Genomic DNA, 16,890 nt, shown 5'->3' with positions numbered 1-16,890 from the left:
GCGGTGCAGCAGGTCTGCAGGTGTCTATCTTTCTCTCCCTCTCTCTGTCTTCCCCTCCTCTCTCCATTTCTCTCTGTCCTATCCAACAATGACGACAACAATAACTACAACAATGTTAAACAACAAGGGCAACAAAAGGAAAAATATTTAAAAAAAAAAATCTTTAACAAAAAAAAAAAAAAGTGACTTTAAGACAAGTAAAGTGCAGAAAACCCTACAATTAATGAGTCCACGTTTAAGAAAAAAAACAAGCTGTGCTCTTAACCTCTCTGTGAACCTATATGCCTGGTCCTATGGTGAGTTTCCTGCTCCCAGCAGCCTTTAGCTGCCGAGTCATGCCTAGGGGACGGGACAGAGGCCTCCCACGCTGACCACTAGCTGGAAACTGAATCCAGATTCTATCTCACTAAACATCCTCCCCAAAATGTACTGAGGTGATACTGGTTTCTAATGTATGATAGCAAACAGGATCCCTCAACGTTTTGCTGAAATACAGTATCTGAACACCAGCCAGGAGCAATATAATGCGGGGAAACATAAGGACGCTGTCATAGGTGGCAGAGAAAAGAGAAAGTGACAGAAGTGCTACCTGAGCATGAGGAGGACTTCCCCAATCCAAGGAGATGAGCCCTCATACCCAAGAGGCTCTATGCACCCCAAAAAAGTCAGTCCCGGCTGGGAAGAGAGCGCCATGGTCATGCAGATAGCTAACACTTGTGCTGAGGTTCTGCTGCTCTGCCCTGAGCATCACCACATGCCAGAGCTGGGCAGTGCTCTGCTCTCTCTCCCTCATTAAAATAAATAAAATACTTTCTAAAAGTAATCCAAACATGCATAGTCCCTATGATGGATGACTTCTTCAAGATTCAACTACTGGTCCGAGCCCCCGGCTCCCCACCTGCAGGGGAGTCCCTTTACAGGCGGTGAAGCAGGTCTGCAGGTGTCTGTCTTTCTCTTCCCCCTCTGTCTTTCCCGCCTCTCTCCATTTCTCTCTGTCCTATCCAACAACGACGACATCAATAATAGTAACTACAACAATAAAACAACAAGGGAAACAAAAAGGGAATAAATAAATATTTTAAAAAAAGATTCAAGAACTGAATATAATTGCACTGAATGGTTCACAGAGAAAATTCAGTTTTGGCACTGGAGGTACAAAAATGAACAAAGCAAAGTCCTTGGCCTAACAGAGCTTGTGTAGGGATAGGAAGAGGAGAGGGAGTCAGACAAAGTGAACTAGAGCCAGTCCGTGGGTGATAAAATTAAGAAAGAAAAAAAAAGCACAGCAACACGTGGGTCAGCAGGGGAGAGACGCGATTTCTGCTTCTCTACTGGGTGTGTTTAAGCAGAGAACTTAGGAGCAAGGCGCACTGACATCTGGAGAAAGCTCACAGAAGCAAAGACGGTGGTGCATCAGATGTCCTGAGGTAAACATATACAGGTTGTGTCGCACGAAGTAAGGAAATGGACCTCACTACTGTATGGGGTGTCTAGTGGGGATAAATTGATATTCAAAGCTTTGGGTGACATTTTAAGCATTTCTGAGTAGGGCAGTGACGTGACTAAATTTGCAACAGGATCACAGTATCTGCTGAGAACTGATGAGACGGAAACAAAGGCAGCAGGGGTTGGTTAAGGAGAGCAGTGAACTCAGATTCCAGCGGCAGCAGCGAAAGGCATGGAGTAGAATCCTGCCCAAACTGGAGGGAAAACCGAGAAGTAAGACTGACTGTTGGATTTGGAATTAAAATAGAAAATAAAATGCACAAGTCTGGTCTCGGTTCATAGCGGCATTAAAACGTATCTAAGGGAGCACAAGCACCTGCCACAGACATCTGGCTCAGCAGTCTTTCCCAAGCAGAAAGCTTGTGTGAGGGCTAAGTTCTGAGGGTGCGGCTGAAGCAAGACACGCAGAGTGCCAGAGGCTGGGCTAGTCACCAGCCGCGGGAAAGACCCTCCTGCAACAGGAGCAGCCCGGACATGAGCTGGCTCTCCTAGTGCAGCTTGCCCACAGTCCCTGGGACCTACAGTGTCAATCAGGGGCCCCTGGGCCCTTACAATCCAAGGCCACCTTCTCCGTTGACCTCCTCTCCCCTTCTGGCTAGACTCACCCTACAGCCTCTCTCACAGCTTCCTGGGTTCTTCCCACAGGCTACCGCCCTGGCTTGCAGCTCAACCTCCAGCTCTCCCTCCGGCTCTACATGAGCCTTCTTGGGCCACCACTGAGACGTGGTGCTAGAGATGGTGGCTGAGTTTCATCAGCCAGGTCTGTCGCCGCTGACGCTACAGAGACCTGACAGCTTTGTGTCACCCAACCTCCCTGTTGTTGGTGTGTGTCGCACCCTGCTGTTCCTGTCCCACCTCTGGGCTTCTTCTTCATGTGACTCTCACTCTGTCCTCACAACCCTTTACGACTGACTACCAAGCACCCTGTGCACTCTTTGTGTGGTGACCACCAAGTAGGTCTTGAGCTCTAAAGTGCTCTGCTACTTAGTAGCTGGGCAGCTCCAGGCCTGACTCCACAGCCACAAAACCAGGGACTGAGCCTAGAACTTCAGTACCTCAGACACAGCCAGGATGCTAGCTCCTCGCCCTCCTTCCCCCTTTCTTCAAACACGATCATTTTCTTAATCCTCTACCATCACTCTTAAACACGAAAACACTCAGTCTGGGACTCCTACAACTCCTCTGGCAGACTGACTGTGTCACCGAGACCAAGCAGGCAGTCCTGCTTCACGTGTGTGTTGAGGGCCATGCTCTTCCTGGAAGGCTCACACTAGGAGAATGAAGCACCGCTCACTGAGCTTTACACTCACGGAGGAGTAGGAAGTATTTGTGAAATGGCAAAGGGAACTGCTTTCAAAGTGAAGACACAGTTTTTAAAGCGATAAAAGGGCAATACTACAAGTATCTAAGATTTATCTTGGAAGAAAAGAATGTAAACATTAAGATGTAAGTATATGAATCTTTCATGAAGAAAAGTGTTTTCTAAGACTAAGGCAAAGACATCAATGAACAGTCACACACAATGCAGCGTGTGTGTGACGCCTGCAGGCGCAGATGCGCAGACTCTGCACAGCACTGCCACCAGCAGCACTGTGTTCTCATACTACGGTCTTGCCCGCCACATGAGACTGGTCAGGTCTCCTAGTTTATGTTGTCTCCTTTTCCACCCTGAGATAAAGTTAAACTACGCCACACAAGAAGTTTCACCATTCTTGTGATGATTAAAAAACTTTTATGGGAGTCAGTCGGGTAGTAGTGCAGCGGGTTAAGCGCAGGTGGCACAAAGCGCAGGGACCGGCGTAAGGACCCCGGTTCGAACCCCGGCTCCCCACCTGCAGGGGAGTCGCTTCACAGGCGGTGAAGCAGGTCTGCAGGTGTCTGTCTTTCTCTCCCCCTCTCTGTCTTCCCCTCCTCTCTCCATTTCTCTCTGTCCTATCCAACAACGAACAACATCAACAATGGTAATAATAATAACCACGGCGAGGCTACAACAACAAGGGCAACAAAAGGGGGAAAAATGGCTTCCAGGAGCGGTGGATTCATGGTGCAGGCACCGAGCCCAGCAATAACCCTGGAGGAAAAAAAAAAACAAAACAAAAAACTGATACTTGGGGTCAGGAAGCCGTGCACTCGGCTGAGCTGAGGACCAAGGACCTGGGTTCAAGCCTCCTTCCCACCTGCAGCGGGTGGAGCAACACAAGCAGTGAAAGCATCTACAGTGCCCCTTCCCTCCCTTCTCCATTCTTCCCCTTCTTCCCCTCCTCTCTCCATTTCTCTCTGTCCTATCTAATGACATCAATAACAACAAGAGCAACAAAAGGGAAAATAAATTTTAAAAACTGTGAAAATATTAAAAAAAAAAACTTTACCAGGTGGGTGGTAGCACACCTGGTCAACTGCACATGACTATATGCAAGGACCTAGGTTCAAGCCCTCAGTCCACTCCCTATCTTCCCCATCCCTGTTGACTTCCCTGTATTTTGATCCAATAAGTAAAATAACTATATTACATTATCTTTCTTAAGATAAAGTAATAACTCTTAAGAAAGTATCCCAAGGAATATACAGTGAATTCCTGATTACTTCTTACTTTTATTTCCTTTCCGTATGTCCATCATTTTCATGATAATTGAGAATGCAGGTATACATGGGTTTAGGACTCAGAACCCACAGAGCAAGTGAGAAAACACAGGGCACCGACTGTGGGATACAACTAAGAAGAGAAGTGATCTCGGTCAGCAGTGTATTCTAGCTCTCAGAGACGCTTCTGAAAATAGAAGGGCAGTGGGGTTTCCTTCCCTTCTTCTGTCATCAGCAATGAACCGTTCTTGGAAGGGCACAGAAATGAAGAAAAAAACAGCAACTTATGAGTTCAAGTGCCTTGTCACTTGGCCCATAACCTAAGATAGGGCTAAACTCCCATAATTCTCAAACTCTTGTTTTTCAGGGAGAAAAGAAAGCAAGCTGAAAGGAACAAACAAGCAGCCAGATATTCCTGGGGAAACTAACCGCTAGTCCTCTGAAGGGGTGAGAGACGGCAGGCTGCAGGTGCCACGGCTGTGTCCCGCCCAGCAGAGTGCAAACACCGGTCCACAGGACGCAGGGCACTTGTGCGGCCCCTCCACACAGGAGTGCCACAGGGGGCGCCGCAGCGCTGGCCCAGCTACAGGTGCCTCTGCCTGGCCACCTCACGCTGCTTTTCAGAGAAAACTGACTGCCGGGAGCACTGAGCCGCTGTGCAGGCGCCAGGCCTCTGCGGTGACCTGTCCACACACTCAAATCTTACTAACTTGAGTAGTGCTTAAGGAAGTGAGGGAGGAATCCTGAATTTTCACTTTTTTTTTAATATTTATTTTATTTATTTATTCCCTTTTGTTGCCCTTGTTGTTTTATTGTTGTAGTTATTATTGTTGTTGTCGCTGTTGGATAGGACAGAGAGAGAAATGGAGAGAGGAGGGGAAGACAGAGAGTGGGAGAGAAAGATAGACACCTGCAGACCTGCTTCACCGCCTGGGAAGTGACTCTCCTGCAGGTGGGGAGCCGGGGTTCGAACCGGGATCCTTATGCCGGTCCTTGTGCTTTGCGCCACCTGCGCTTAACCCGCTGCGCTACAGCCCGACTCCCCTGAATTTTCACTTTGAACTATACAGGCCTACTTGACCATAAGTGAAACTGATGTGTATTTTCTTTCCTTCTCTGTCATTTAAGCCTACCGTTTCCTCACACGAGGTGCACAGAATTTGGCTAGACCACCCTCTTGACATCATGAATCAAAAGTAACTGAAGAAAGGCACACTGCCTCTTGAAGTGGCAGTTTTTGACCAAAGTAATAGCCAACTCGATGCAGTTGGTGTTAGTACTCACTGAGACAAAAGTGAAGCAGAGGCCGGCTCCCCTCTGCGCCAGCTGCTCTGTGTCGAGTCGCGGCTTGGCCAGCATCACGGACATCAGCGTCGGCAGGCCGGGCTGCTCCTCTGAAGCCTCCTTTACGGCGCTGCCATCCAGCCCGTACAGGGGCTGCTCTACCCGCCTCTGAAAAACATTGACGAGAACACCCAGGCCTCATGAGGGAAAGGACCTGATGCTGCAAAGCGTGCAATAACCTCAAAGGGCTGCAGAAGGCCTACGTTTTTTAAGCGAATATGAAAAGCATGATCGTGTTATCTATCACTAGATTATAACCTTACAGCCTATCTGTGAACCTGAGCTTGTACACTGTTGAGCAAGTCTGGAAGTAGGCATTTTTAACACAATGAGCATTTCTTCAGATACTGACTGGATACAATGTCAGCGACTGCTTTTGTGCTCATTAGTAACTCAGAGAGGCAGGCAGACAGACATCGGGAACTAAGGAAAGATAAAGCAGCGCCAAATGTTCCTTTCATGTGGTGAGAACTGGACTACACAAGTGAGCAGCCTTGCTGTGCCCACACTTGAAAGACAGAAACTAGACAAGAGTTACCACATGAATACCAGTGATCGGACACTGCTGTAGAGGTTGTAGCCAGAGTGATAAGGAACAAAAGTGTGAAGGATAGGCACTGGGAAATACTTAAAAATTAAAAAGGTGTCACTTTTGGATGATATAACTATTCACAAAGGAAACCAAGCAATTCAACTGAAAAACATCAGATAGCAAGATGACCAAATACAAAATAAATACACAAAAAATTGACTACAATCAGCTAAAACTTGGAAGAAAAAGGAGATTCAGAGTAAAATACTTAGAGTAAACAGAAAATATGCAGAAACCCGACAGCTTCACTGACGGAGTTCAAAGGTGGTCTATTTCAAATCATTGCCATAGTCTTCATTTCAATTTTTTTTTTTTAACCTGAGAGATCTAGGATTTTTCTTCTTTTTTGATTTATAACATGAAAGAGGAGGAGAGAAAAAGAGAAGCAGTATTACTCTGATACATTCAAAGGTAGAGATCAAACTCATGCTTGTGCGTCCACTGAGCTAGCTCCTAAAGCACCTCTGGGGCCTTCCTCCCCTTCCCCCCAGAGCACTCTGCTCAGCACTGGCTTCTAACTGCATCAGCGACGGCACCTGGGCCTCACCACCTCAGACATGAAAACATTTTACGTAACAACTATTCTGTTTGATAGTGTCAAATTTTCTCTGAAAGGTCATTTTTGAATTCTTTGCTTTTCCTTCTCTTTGGGGAGTATTTGCTTCTGCAAGTAACAGTGTATGGGCTTTCTGTAGTGGTCATGTGTGTCTATTTTAGCTGATGCCTTTGTGGACTTTCACTAATTAGTTCTGGAATTCATTTGACAAAGCAATCAAAATTAGGCAAATAAGTTTTTATAGATTATCAGGGAAACCTGAATCACAATTAAGACACATTATGAAGCAACATTAACTAAGTCAGTGTAACACTGGCATGGGAACAGATGCACGTATCACTAAAACAGAAAATCCTGAAACAAATTCACCTAATATCAATATGTAATCTGTAATCAAAGCATATTTCAAATCAGTGAGGACTTATTTCAAAGGTGATAGTGGACATGTTTGTTTCTGTCACCACCAACACAAGGAAAACCACGACATACATGGAAACCAGCACGTAAGTGGGCTGGGGAGAGGACCCCCACGCAAGGCAAGGCAAGCCTCAGTGCTGCTGCTGCTGCTGCTGCTGCTGCTGCTGCTGCTGCCGCCCACGACGCCTGCCACGCCCCCAATGCAGACTGGTTGGCTGCTGGACGGCCTACCGGCCCAGCCCCGGCTCCCAGCAGGTCCCTGGTGCCCTCTCCAGGTCCGGTCAGTCGCTCAGTGCACCTGCAATGAATCTGTGCTGGGCACAGTCCCTTCACTTGCATCTGGGTCCCCTGCCTATGTGGCCGCCATCTGGATCACCCACCGCCCAGCCACCTTTGGAGAACATCCAAGAAATGCAACGGTGGACCAAGACAACAGCCCCGGTGCTAGACAGGCCTCCAGACAAATGCTCGCTGGCTTGAGAGGCAATGTGAAGGCTACAAGGACTCAGAAGTGACGTGGACACTCACAGACAGTGCCTAGGAGCACTCCGAGGAAAGAGATGGCGAGTGATGGAGCTTGACCACACAGAAGACGGGCAGCAAAGACCGGCACGGAGATGAGACAGTCGACGCGGAAGAAGTCACCCAGAAAGGGGCGAGAAGAAAACAAAGCAAACAAGAGCGCTGAAGGGCCGGGCGCGGCAAGCTCAGTGGTGGGCACCGCACCCCTGTCAAAGGCACCTTTCCTGCCCTGCCCTTGCCTCATCTCTCACTTTCTTTCAAGGAATAAGAGCAAAAATGGGGGTCAGGCGGTAGCGCAGCGGGTTAAGCGCCGCACGTGGCGCAAAGGCCCAGCTTCAAGCACCCAGTCCCACCTACGGTATGGAAGCTTCATGAGCCATGAAGCAATGCTACAAATGTTACCTCCTCTTTCTCATTCTCTCTCCCTCCCTTCCCTCTCAACTTATGTCTGTATCCAAAAACGAGAAGGGGCAAGGGGAGGAGGAGAGGGAAGAGGAGGAGAAAGTGCGGGAGGAGGAGAACAAAGGCTGCCAGAGGCGGCAGGCTCGTGATGCAGCAGTAGCTCTGCTGGCAGTAACATAAAATAACCCGAGCTGGGGGTGACAGCACTCCACAGACACCCAGCAAGCCTCCCGTCAGGTTAAGACAACACCACCCCAACAAATGCAGGACAGCACCAAGAGGAGGAACGCTCACATCACAGGACTATGAGAAGGAGCAGAGAAAGAAAGGGAGAGAGTTTGTACTTGATACAAGTCCAACTGAGGACTTCCCAAATTAGAGAAGGAAGTGACACAGCCTGGGAGCTGGCACAGTGGATGAGTACAGGACTCTCAAGCATGAGGTCCTAAACTTGAGCCTGGGCATCATAGAAATAAATAAATAAATAGGGAGTCGGGCGGTGGCGCAGAGGGTTAAGCGCACGTGGCGCAAAGCGCAAGGACCGGCATAAGGATCCCGGTTCGATCCCCCAGGCTCCCCACCTGCAGGGGAGTCGCTTCACAGGCGGTGAAGCAGGTCTGCAGGTGTCTGTCTTTCTCTCCCCGTCTTCCTCTCTCCATTTCTCTCTGTCCAACAACAACGACATCAATAACAACAATAACTCAACAACAATAAAAATAACAAGGCCAACAAAAGGGAAAATAAATAAATAAATAAATAAATATAAAAATAAATAAGTAGGGGAGATAGCATAATGGTATAAGTATAAGATAGCCCTTGTTATTTTATTATTTTTTAAATCAATATTAAAACACTAACATAAAGCAGGATATATTCAAAGTTCTAAACAAAAGACCTTCACTTGACCCTGCTAAGTTGTCAATCAGCTGAAGAAATTCATCAGCACGAAAGCAGAAACACAGAGATGCTGAGGGGAGTCATATGGAACGGAGATGCAGAATGCCCTCACTCACAGGACGAAAACAGCTGATCCCAACAGACCATGAACACACCAGCAGAACTGAGGTTGGGGCAGTGGGCATGACTGGTAAAGGGATGTCTGCTTTTGTGGTGGGGGTGCATCTTGAAAAAAATTGTACTTCTAAAACACAGGATTCTAAACCAAAGTTACACAGAAACAAACAAAACGATTTAGAAGTAGCTGGTATTGCATCTGTGTAGGTGTTAGGGAAAGGTAGACACCTACGAATCACCGTATTTAAGTATTTGGAAATATAAACAAACGTTTTTATGACTTTCTAGTGAAAACTGCTTATTTATGACGTTAAAGTACAGACCAGGAGGTTTGGGTGGTGTGCACCTAGCAGAACGCCAACGTTACCACGAGCAAGGACCTGGGGGTCACACCTGATCCGCACCTGCAGGATGGAAGCCTCATCAACGGTGGAGCAGGGCTGCAGGTGCCTTTCTCTCCCTCCTCTCTCCCTCCGCCTCCCTCTCAATATCTTTCTGTCCTTTCAAGGAAAAAGAAAAGGGAAAAATCGTAAAAACTACCAGACACATAAAATAATTATGTTTACCAGGTGGAAAAATAAAATACAGGCTTGAAAATAGCTGCAGCAAATAACTAAGAGGTCAGGGAAAACAGCTCAACCAGCAAAGCATAAGACTTTGGTGCCTGCGGCTCCCAGCTCACTCTGCAGCGGTGTCCTGACTTCTCTCCCACTCTCATGGGAAACAAGTCTTTTTGAAATTATGTAATATAAAATGACAAAGAACTGCTTGCTGCCTGGGAGCTGGGGATAGTGCTGGGCTTTCACGCATGAGGTCCTGAGTTCAAGCCCTGGCTTCGCAATGCCAGAGGGGTGCTCTGGTCTGTGCCGCCCCTTATGTGTGTATGTGAGTGTGTGTCTCATCTTTAAATATTTTCAATTACAAAACTTAAGAATTCAATGGGATTAACAGCGCATTAGATATAACAAAGCAGAATCTGGAAACGAAAATCAAAAGAGCACAATGGAGCACATACAGACCGACTGCTAAGACACGGCAGCGAAAGTGAGAAGGACTAATGGCATCTCTGGAGGAGGACAACGGTCAAGGGGAGGCCGGTATCTGAAAGACAAGGTGACTACATACCCAGAGCTGGTGAGGACATCTACTCACAAGCAGAGAGCAGAAGCACACACCACGGGGACAGTGCAGACCTACAGGTTAACATGCAGAAGCAATGAAGCCAGGGAACAGACAGACGTTCAAAGGAGCAGCAAGTAAATAAGACTGTTTTCTCTATAGTAACAACAGAAGCCAGAAGATAATGATGTATCTGATCATGTTTTTTAAATGCCAGTCTAAACATGTACATAATAGGGGGTCGGGCCGTAGCGCAGCGGGTTAAGCGCAGGTGGCACAAAGCACAGGGACCGGCGTAAGGATCCCGGCTCGAGCCCCCGGCTCCCCACCTGCAGGGGAGTCGCTTCACAGGCGGTGAAGCAGGTCTGCAGGTGTCTGTCTTTCTCTCCCCCTCTCTGTCTTCTCCTCCTCTCTCCGTTTCTCTGTCCTATCCAACAACGACAACAACAATGAAAAAACAAGGGCAACAAAAGGGAAAATAAATAAATGTAAAAAAAATAAAAACAGGTAGATAAAGAGTGCAAAGAGGGCGCACAGGGGTGGGGGAGGTAGACAGCACAATGGTTATGCAAACAGACTCTCACGCCTGAGACTCTGTCAAGTCCCAGGTTCTATCCCCCACACCACCATAAGCCAGAGCTGAGCACTGCTCTGGCTAAAAAAAAAAAAAAAAGAGTAAAAAGAAACATTATACTAATAAACCCAAATGAACACGGACATTAAAAATAAGTCTAAGAATTAGAAAAACAAATAAACACACACACCACCACCACCACCACATCAGAAACAGATAAATAGAACAGTGCTCAGATGACTCTGAGGTCATCCACTCGTTGAGAATAGGGTATAAATACTGAACACTAAACAGAACCCATCTGCTAGAGGATGACTATATCAAATTATTGAAAAGTAACAGTAGTGGTCAGGTACAGCATAGAACCTGGCAACAAATGGGTCACCGTGGGTGGCACAGGACAAGCTAGATGGTAGGAAGGTGCTATATTATCTTACCTCCCTCCCTACCTCTATTTTTTTTAAATATTTTTTTTTTATTTATTCCCTTTTGTTGCCCTTGTTGTTTTGTTGTTGTTGTTATTATTGATGTCATTGCTGGATAGGACAGAGAGAAATGGAGAGAGGAGGGGAAGACAGAGAGGGGGAGAGAAAGACAGACACCTGCAGACCTGCTTCACCGCCTGTGAAGCGACTCCCCTGCATGTGGGGAGCTGGGGGCTCGAACCGGGATCCTTACGCTTTGCACCACGTGCACTTAACCCACTGCGCTACCGCCCGACTCCCTCCCTCCCTCTTTCCAAATAATTAAATATTGAGCATTTGAAGCTGCTCAGTGGTATCACAATAAGGCTCTGAGAGTTCATTCTCTGGTGACACATTAAAGAAGTAGTACTAGTGAATCCAAATCAAAGAAAAAGAAACAGGAAAAGTAGGGTAAATAGAAAATACTGCAGTGGTCCGGGAGGCGGTGCAGTGGATAAAGCACTGGACTCTCAAGCATGAGGTCCAGAGTTCAATCCCTGGCAGCACATGGACCAGAGTGACGGACATCTGGTTCTTTCTCTCCCCTCCTATCTTTCTCGTTAATAAATAATAAAAGAAAAGAAAATGCTTAAAAAAAAAAGAAAATATTAAAGAGTTCAAGCCTTATAATATTTTTATATTGATTTATTCCCTTTTGCTGCCCTTGTTGTTTTATTGTTGTAGTTATTATTGTTATTGATGTTGTTGCTGGATAGGACAGAGAGAAATGGAGAGAGGAGGGGAAGACAGAGAGGGGGAGAGAAAGACAGACACCTGCAGACCTGCTTCACCGCCTGTGAAGCGACTCCCCGGCAGGTGGGGAGCCGGGGGCTCGAACTGGGATCCTTAGGCTGGTCCTTGCGCTTTGTGCCACGTGTGCTTAACCTGCTGCGTTACCGCCTGACTCCTACCTTATGGTATTTTAAATACTATAAATGCAACAGCTAAATCAAATGTAAGCAGGACAAATACTGAAGCTAAAGAAAACATCTGGGGGCTGGGGACATAGCACAGTGGTTATGCAGAAAGATGTTCAACCCCAGGTACCACTGATCCCAGGTTTAATCCCTAGCACCAATATAAGCCAGAGCTGCCCAGCAGTCTGGGGAAAAGGAGGGCGGGGTAGGAAGTAGCGAAGGAGGAAGGGAAGAAAACATTCTGGGGTCGGAAGCTCACACTCGGTAGCCAGGCGGTAGCACAGCGGGTTAAGCGCACATGGCGCAAAGCGCAAGGACCGGTCTAAGGATCCCAGTTTGAGCCCCCGGCTGCCACCTGCAGGGGAGTCACTTCACAGGTGGTGAAGCAGGTCTGCAGGTGTCTGTCTATCTATAGTTCTTTTTTTTTAATTTCTTTATTGGGGAATTAATGTTTTACATTCAACAGTAAATACAGTAGTTTGAACATGCATAACATTCCCCAGATTCCCATATAACAATACAACCCCCACTAGGTCCTCTGTCATCCTTCTTGGACCTGTATTCTCCCCACCCCCCCACCCCAGAGTCTTTTACTTTGGTGCAATACGCCAATTCCATTTCAGGTTCTACTTGTGTTTTCTTTTCTGATCTTGTTTTTCAACTTCTGCCTGAGAGTGAGATCATCCCATATTCATCCTTCTGTTTCTGACTTATTTCACTCAACATGATTTTTTATTTTTTTTAAATATTTATTCATTCCCTTTTGTAGCCCGTGTTGTTTTATTGTTGTAGTTTATTATTGTTGTCATTGTTGGACAGGACAGAAAGAAATGGAGAGAGAAGACAGATGAGGAGAGAAAGATAGACACCTGCAGACCTGCTTCACCACTTGTGAAGCAGCTCCCCTGCAGGTGGGGAGCTGGGGGCTCAAACTGGGATCCTTATGCCAGACCTTGCACTTTGCGCCACCTGCGCTTAACCTGCTGCACTACCGCCCGACTCACAACATGAATTTTTCAAGGTCCATCCAAGATCGGCTGAAAACGGTGAAGTCACCATTTTTTACAGCTGAGTAGTATTCCATATACCACAACTTGCTCAGCCACTCATCTGTTGTTGGACACCTGGGTTGCTTCCAGGTTTTGGCTATTACAAATTGTGCTCCCAAGAACATATGTGTACACAGATCTTTTTGGATGGATGTGTTGGGTTCCTTAGGATCTATCCCCAGGAGGGGAATTGCAGGGTCATAGGGTAGGTCCATTTCTAGCCTTCTGAGAGTTCTCCAGACTGTTCTCCACAGAGGTTGGACCAATTGACATTCCCACCAGCAGTGCAGGAGGGTTCCTTTGACCCCACACCCTCTCCAGCATTTGCTGCTGTTCCCTTTTCTGATGTGTGACATTCTCACAGGAGTGAAGTGGTATCTCATTGTTGTCTTGATTTGCATTTCTCTGACAATCAGAGACTTGGAGCATTTTTTCATGTGTTTCTCGGCCTTTTGGATCTCTTCTGTGGTGAATATTCTGTCCATGTCCTCTCCCCATTTTTGGATGGGGTTATTTGTTGTCTCGTTGTTGAGATTTGCAAGCTCTTTATATATTCTGGTTATTAGCCTCTTGTCTGATGTATGGCATGGAAAGATCTTCTCCCATTCTGTGAGGGGTCTCTTGGTTGGGGTAGCAGTTTCTTTAGCTGTGCAAAAGCTTTTTAATTTGATGCAGTCCCATAGGTTTATGCTTGTCTTAGTCTTCTTTGTAACTGGATTCGTTTTATTGAAGATGTCTTTAAAATTTATGCAGAAAAGAGTTCTGCCAATATTTTCATCTAAGTATCTGATAGTTTGTGATCTAACATCCAAGTCCTTGATCCACTTGGAATTTCCTTTTGTATTTGGTGAAACAGAGTGGTTCAGTTTCATTCATCTGCATGTTTCAATCCATTTTTTCCAACAACATTTGTTGAAGAGATTCTGCTTTCCCCATTTAATAGTCTTGGCACTTTTGTCAAAGATTAAATGTCCATAGTTGATGTCTATCTTTCCTTCCCCCTCTGTCTTCCCCTCTTCTCTCCATTTCTCTCTGTCCTATCCTACAACAGCAATGACAACAACAGTAATAATGACGATGACAACAAGGGCAATAAAATGGGAAAAAGATGGCCTCCAGGAGCAGTGGATTCGTAGTACAGGCACCTAGCCCCAGCAATAACTCTGGAGGGAAAGAAAGAAAGGAAGGAAGGAAGGAAGGAAAGAAAAGAAAAGAAAAGAAAAGAAAAGAAAAGAAAAGAAAAAGGCTCACACTCTCTGAGGTACAAGGCCCCTGGTGCCAGCAGGAGCACCATGACACTTTCATACTGAGGATCAAATAGTTAAAATAATTTATACAAAAAATTCCAGTGAGAGGTGGACGAGAGCAACATACAGTACAAAAAAGTCCCCGCTCTCACAAGATTAGCATTTGAGTGAAAAAAAAGACGAGCAGTAGATTTACTGCGTAGTAAAAATTAAAATCTGAAAATTATGAATCAGAAAATCAAGTCTACCACACACAGCGAGAATGAATGGCCTACAACAACACATGCCACACGAGTGGTTCTCCCCAGTAAAACCAAACCAAAGGAGCCAGACGAAGCAGTTTGCGCTGCCTGGCTTCTCGACACAAAGCCCAAACAGTCGCTCATGCTGCCGCAAGTCAGGGCATTGTGCCAAGAGGGCCGAGATGGTACGACCGAGTGGGGGTGTGAAGAGGGATTTATTTCCAAAGGGCTAAGGATATTTTCTGAAATACTCTTTACCCTAATTCATTACAGTGCAGTTGCCTGTGTGCTTTTATACATGTATAAATAAATATGAACCAACTGTCAAAATCATACTTGTACCTATTACATTCTCATGTCAGATGGTAATGACTAAGATGGAGAATTGGGGACAGGGATTGCTACTTCAGAGTAGCTGAACAGGAGACTTCTAGTGAAGTAACTCTCGAGCAACGGCCCAGTTACGAGATCATTAATCAGGGGGCTGGGAGGTAGCGCAGCGGGTTAAGCACATGTGGCACAAAGTGCAAAGACCAGCATAAGGATCCTGGTTCAAATCCCCAGTTCCCCACCTCCAAGTTCAAAGGTGGTGAAGCAGGTCTGCAGGTGTCTTTCTCCCCTCCTCTCTCGATTTCTCTCTGTCCTATCCAACAACAAAAGCTATGACAACAATAACAATGACAACCACAGCAGGGGCAACAAGGGCAATAAAATGGAAAAAACAGCCTCCAGGAGCAGTGGATTCGTGGTGCTGGCACCGAGCCCGTGAGAACCCTGGAGGCAAGAAAAAAAGAAAAGAGACGATCATTAATTATGCTGTTCTCCTAGATGAAAGAGCACGCGTACAAATGGTCCAGACCAGGCGTCTCCTGTGGTGTTCAACCTCCCGGACCAGTATGGCCAGAGTGGCGTGAGGGAGAACGGAGGACAGCTGAAGATGCGAGGGTGACGTGGAGGTGGAGGAGAAGGCTGGCTACGCACAAGTCAAGCAGGAGCTTCCACAGCTGTAAAAGTTGAAAGCAGTGTGAACTGGTCGCTGAACAGCTCGGGGTCTGTTAAACAGAACTGCTCTGCCTACTACATTGAGTACGAACGAGGTAAGAGCAGACACGAGAAATCACTTTGAGATACACATGATTCCTGATGGAAGCAGCTCACTTTACCTACTACAAGAGTGTGTGAAAATTCTCATCCAACAGCTTCCATTTTTTCAGTAAAACTAAGAAGCAAAGTCTTGAGTCAAGGTAGTAGAGAGGGAAGCAGCATTATTGGAGGCTTGCAGGAAAGGACAAACATCTGCGAGTACTCGTCTGGGGAAGGGAACTAACTGACTAGGGAACCGGGGGAGCAGCACAGCGGCCAACAGTAAGGCCGGGCAGCATGCAGATGGGCACCTTCCTCTCAGTTTGATGAGCTACTAGGGACCGGGCAGGCAGAGCTATCAGGCCTGAGTTTTACTAGGCAGATCTGAGGACAGGAAACATTGAATGACAAGACACTGAAGCGCAGAACCTAGGTTAAAGGTTGGGAGGATGGAGAGCTACGAGAAGCGTCACAGGAAAAGGAAATTACGGAACCGGGTGGTGGCACACCTGGATGAGTGCACGTTACAATGCGCAAGGACCCAGGTTTGAGCCCCCAGTCCCCACCTGCAGGGGAAAAGCTTGGCGAGTGGTGAAGCAGGGCTGCAGGTGTCTCTCTGTCTCTCCTTCTCTATCACCCTCTTCCCTCTAGACTTCTGGCTGTCTCTATCCAATAAATAAAATAAAGACAATTTTTAAAAAAAGGAAAAGGAAATTATTGTTGGGCTCCCGTTTCAAGAGCTAATGGACACCTAGACTTACACAGATGAGAAGCCAGCCATCCGCCATGGATCTACCTGTGGGGAATGTTTGCAGACCATGCCCGTGTCTCTTTTTCTTTTGATTCAATCGAAATGACACATGGGTGGAAAATATTTCAGGAAGAACAAGAGTAATAGAAAACAGATTTGTTCCAAACAAGAAATTTTACAATCTCATTTAACATTTCTGAAACATTAATGGGTTTAAACCTGAATAAAGATAAAGGTAAATGGGGCGGAGGGTAGATAACATAATGGTTATGCAAACAGACTCTCATGCCTGAGGCTCCAAAGTCCCAGGTTCAATCCCCTGCACCACCATAAACCAGAGCTAAACAGTGCTCTGGTTTAAAAAAAAAAAAAAAAGAATAAAGGTAAATGACTCCTCAACTGTGGTCTGATAAACTCAGCCTAACCAGAGAGAGACCAAACATTTCTAGCAAGGATGCCAACAGCTACAGTGGCTGAGTCCAGTCCATTCTCATGAGTGTTCGGCACTAAG

At 46.4% G+C, this 16,890-nt stretch overlaps 1 protein-coding gene across 1 annotated transcript in view; it reads right to left on the bottom strand.

Annotated features, from left to right (window-relative positions):
- Positions 1–16,890, bottom strand: part of TLK2 (tousled like kinase 2) — a 111,378-nt gene that overhangs the window by 50,671 nt on the left and 43,817 nt on the right. Inside the window, exon 7 of the mRNA XM_060202518.1 lies at positions 5,371–5,538. Within this exon, the coding sequence (XP_060058501.1) occupies positions 5,371–5,538 (168 nt within the window). The remainder of the gene's footprint in view (positions 1–5,370; positions 5,539–16,890) is intronic.

The sequence above is a fragment of the Erinaceus europaeus genome, chromosome 12, assembly GCF_950295315.1.
Source record: "Erinaceus europaeus chromosome 12, mEriEur2.1, whole genome shotgun sequence".
Lineage (NCBI taxonomy): Eukaryota > Metazoa > Chordata > Mammalia > Eulipotyphla > Erinaceidae > Erinaceus > Erinaceus europaeus.
The sequence above is the reverse complement of the archived record's forward strand: the minus strand, read 5'-3'. Positions and strand labels throughout refer to the sequence as shown.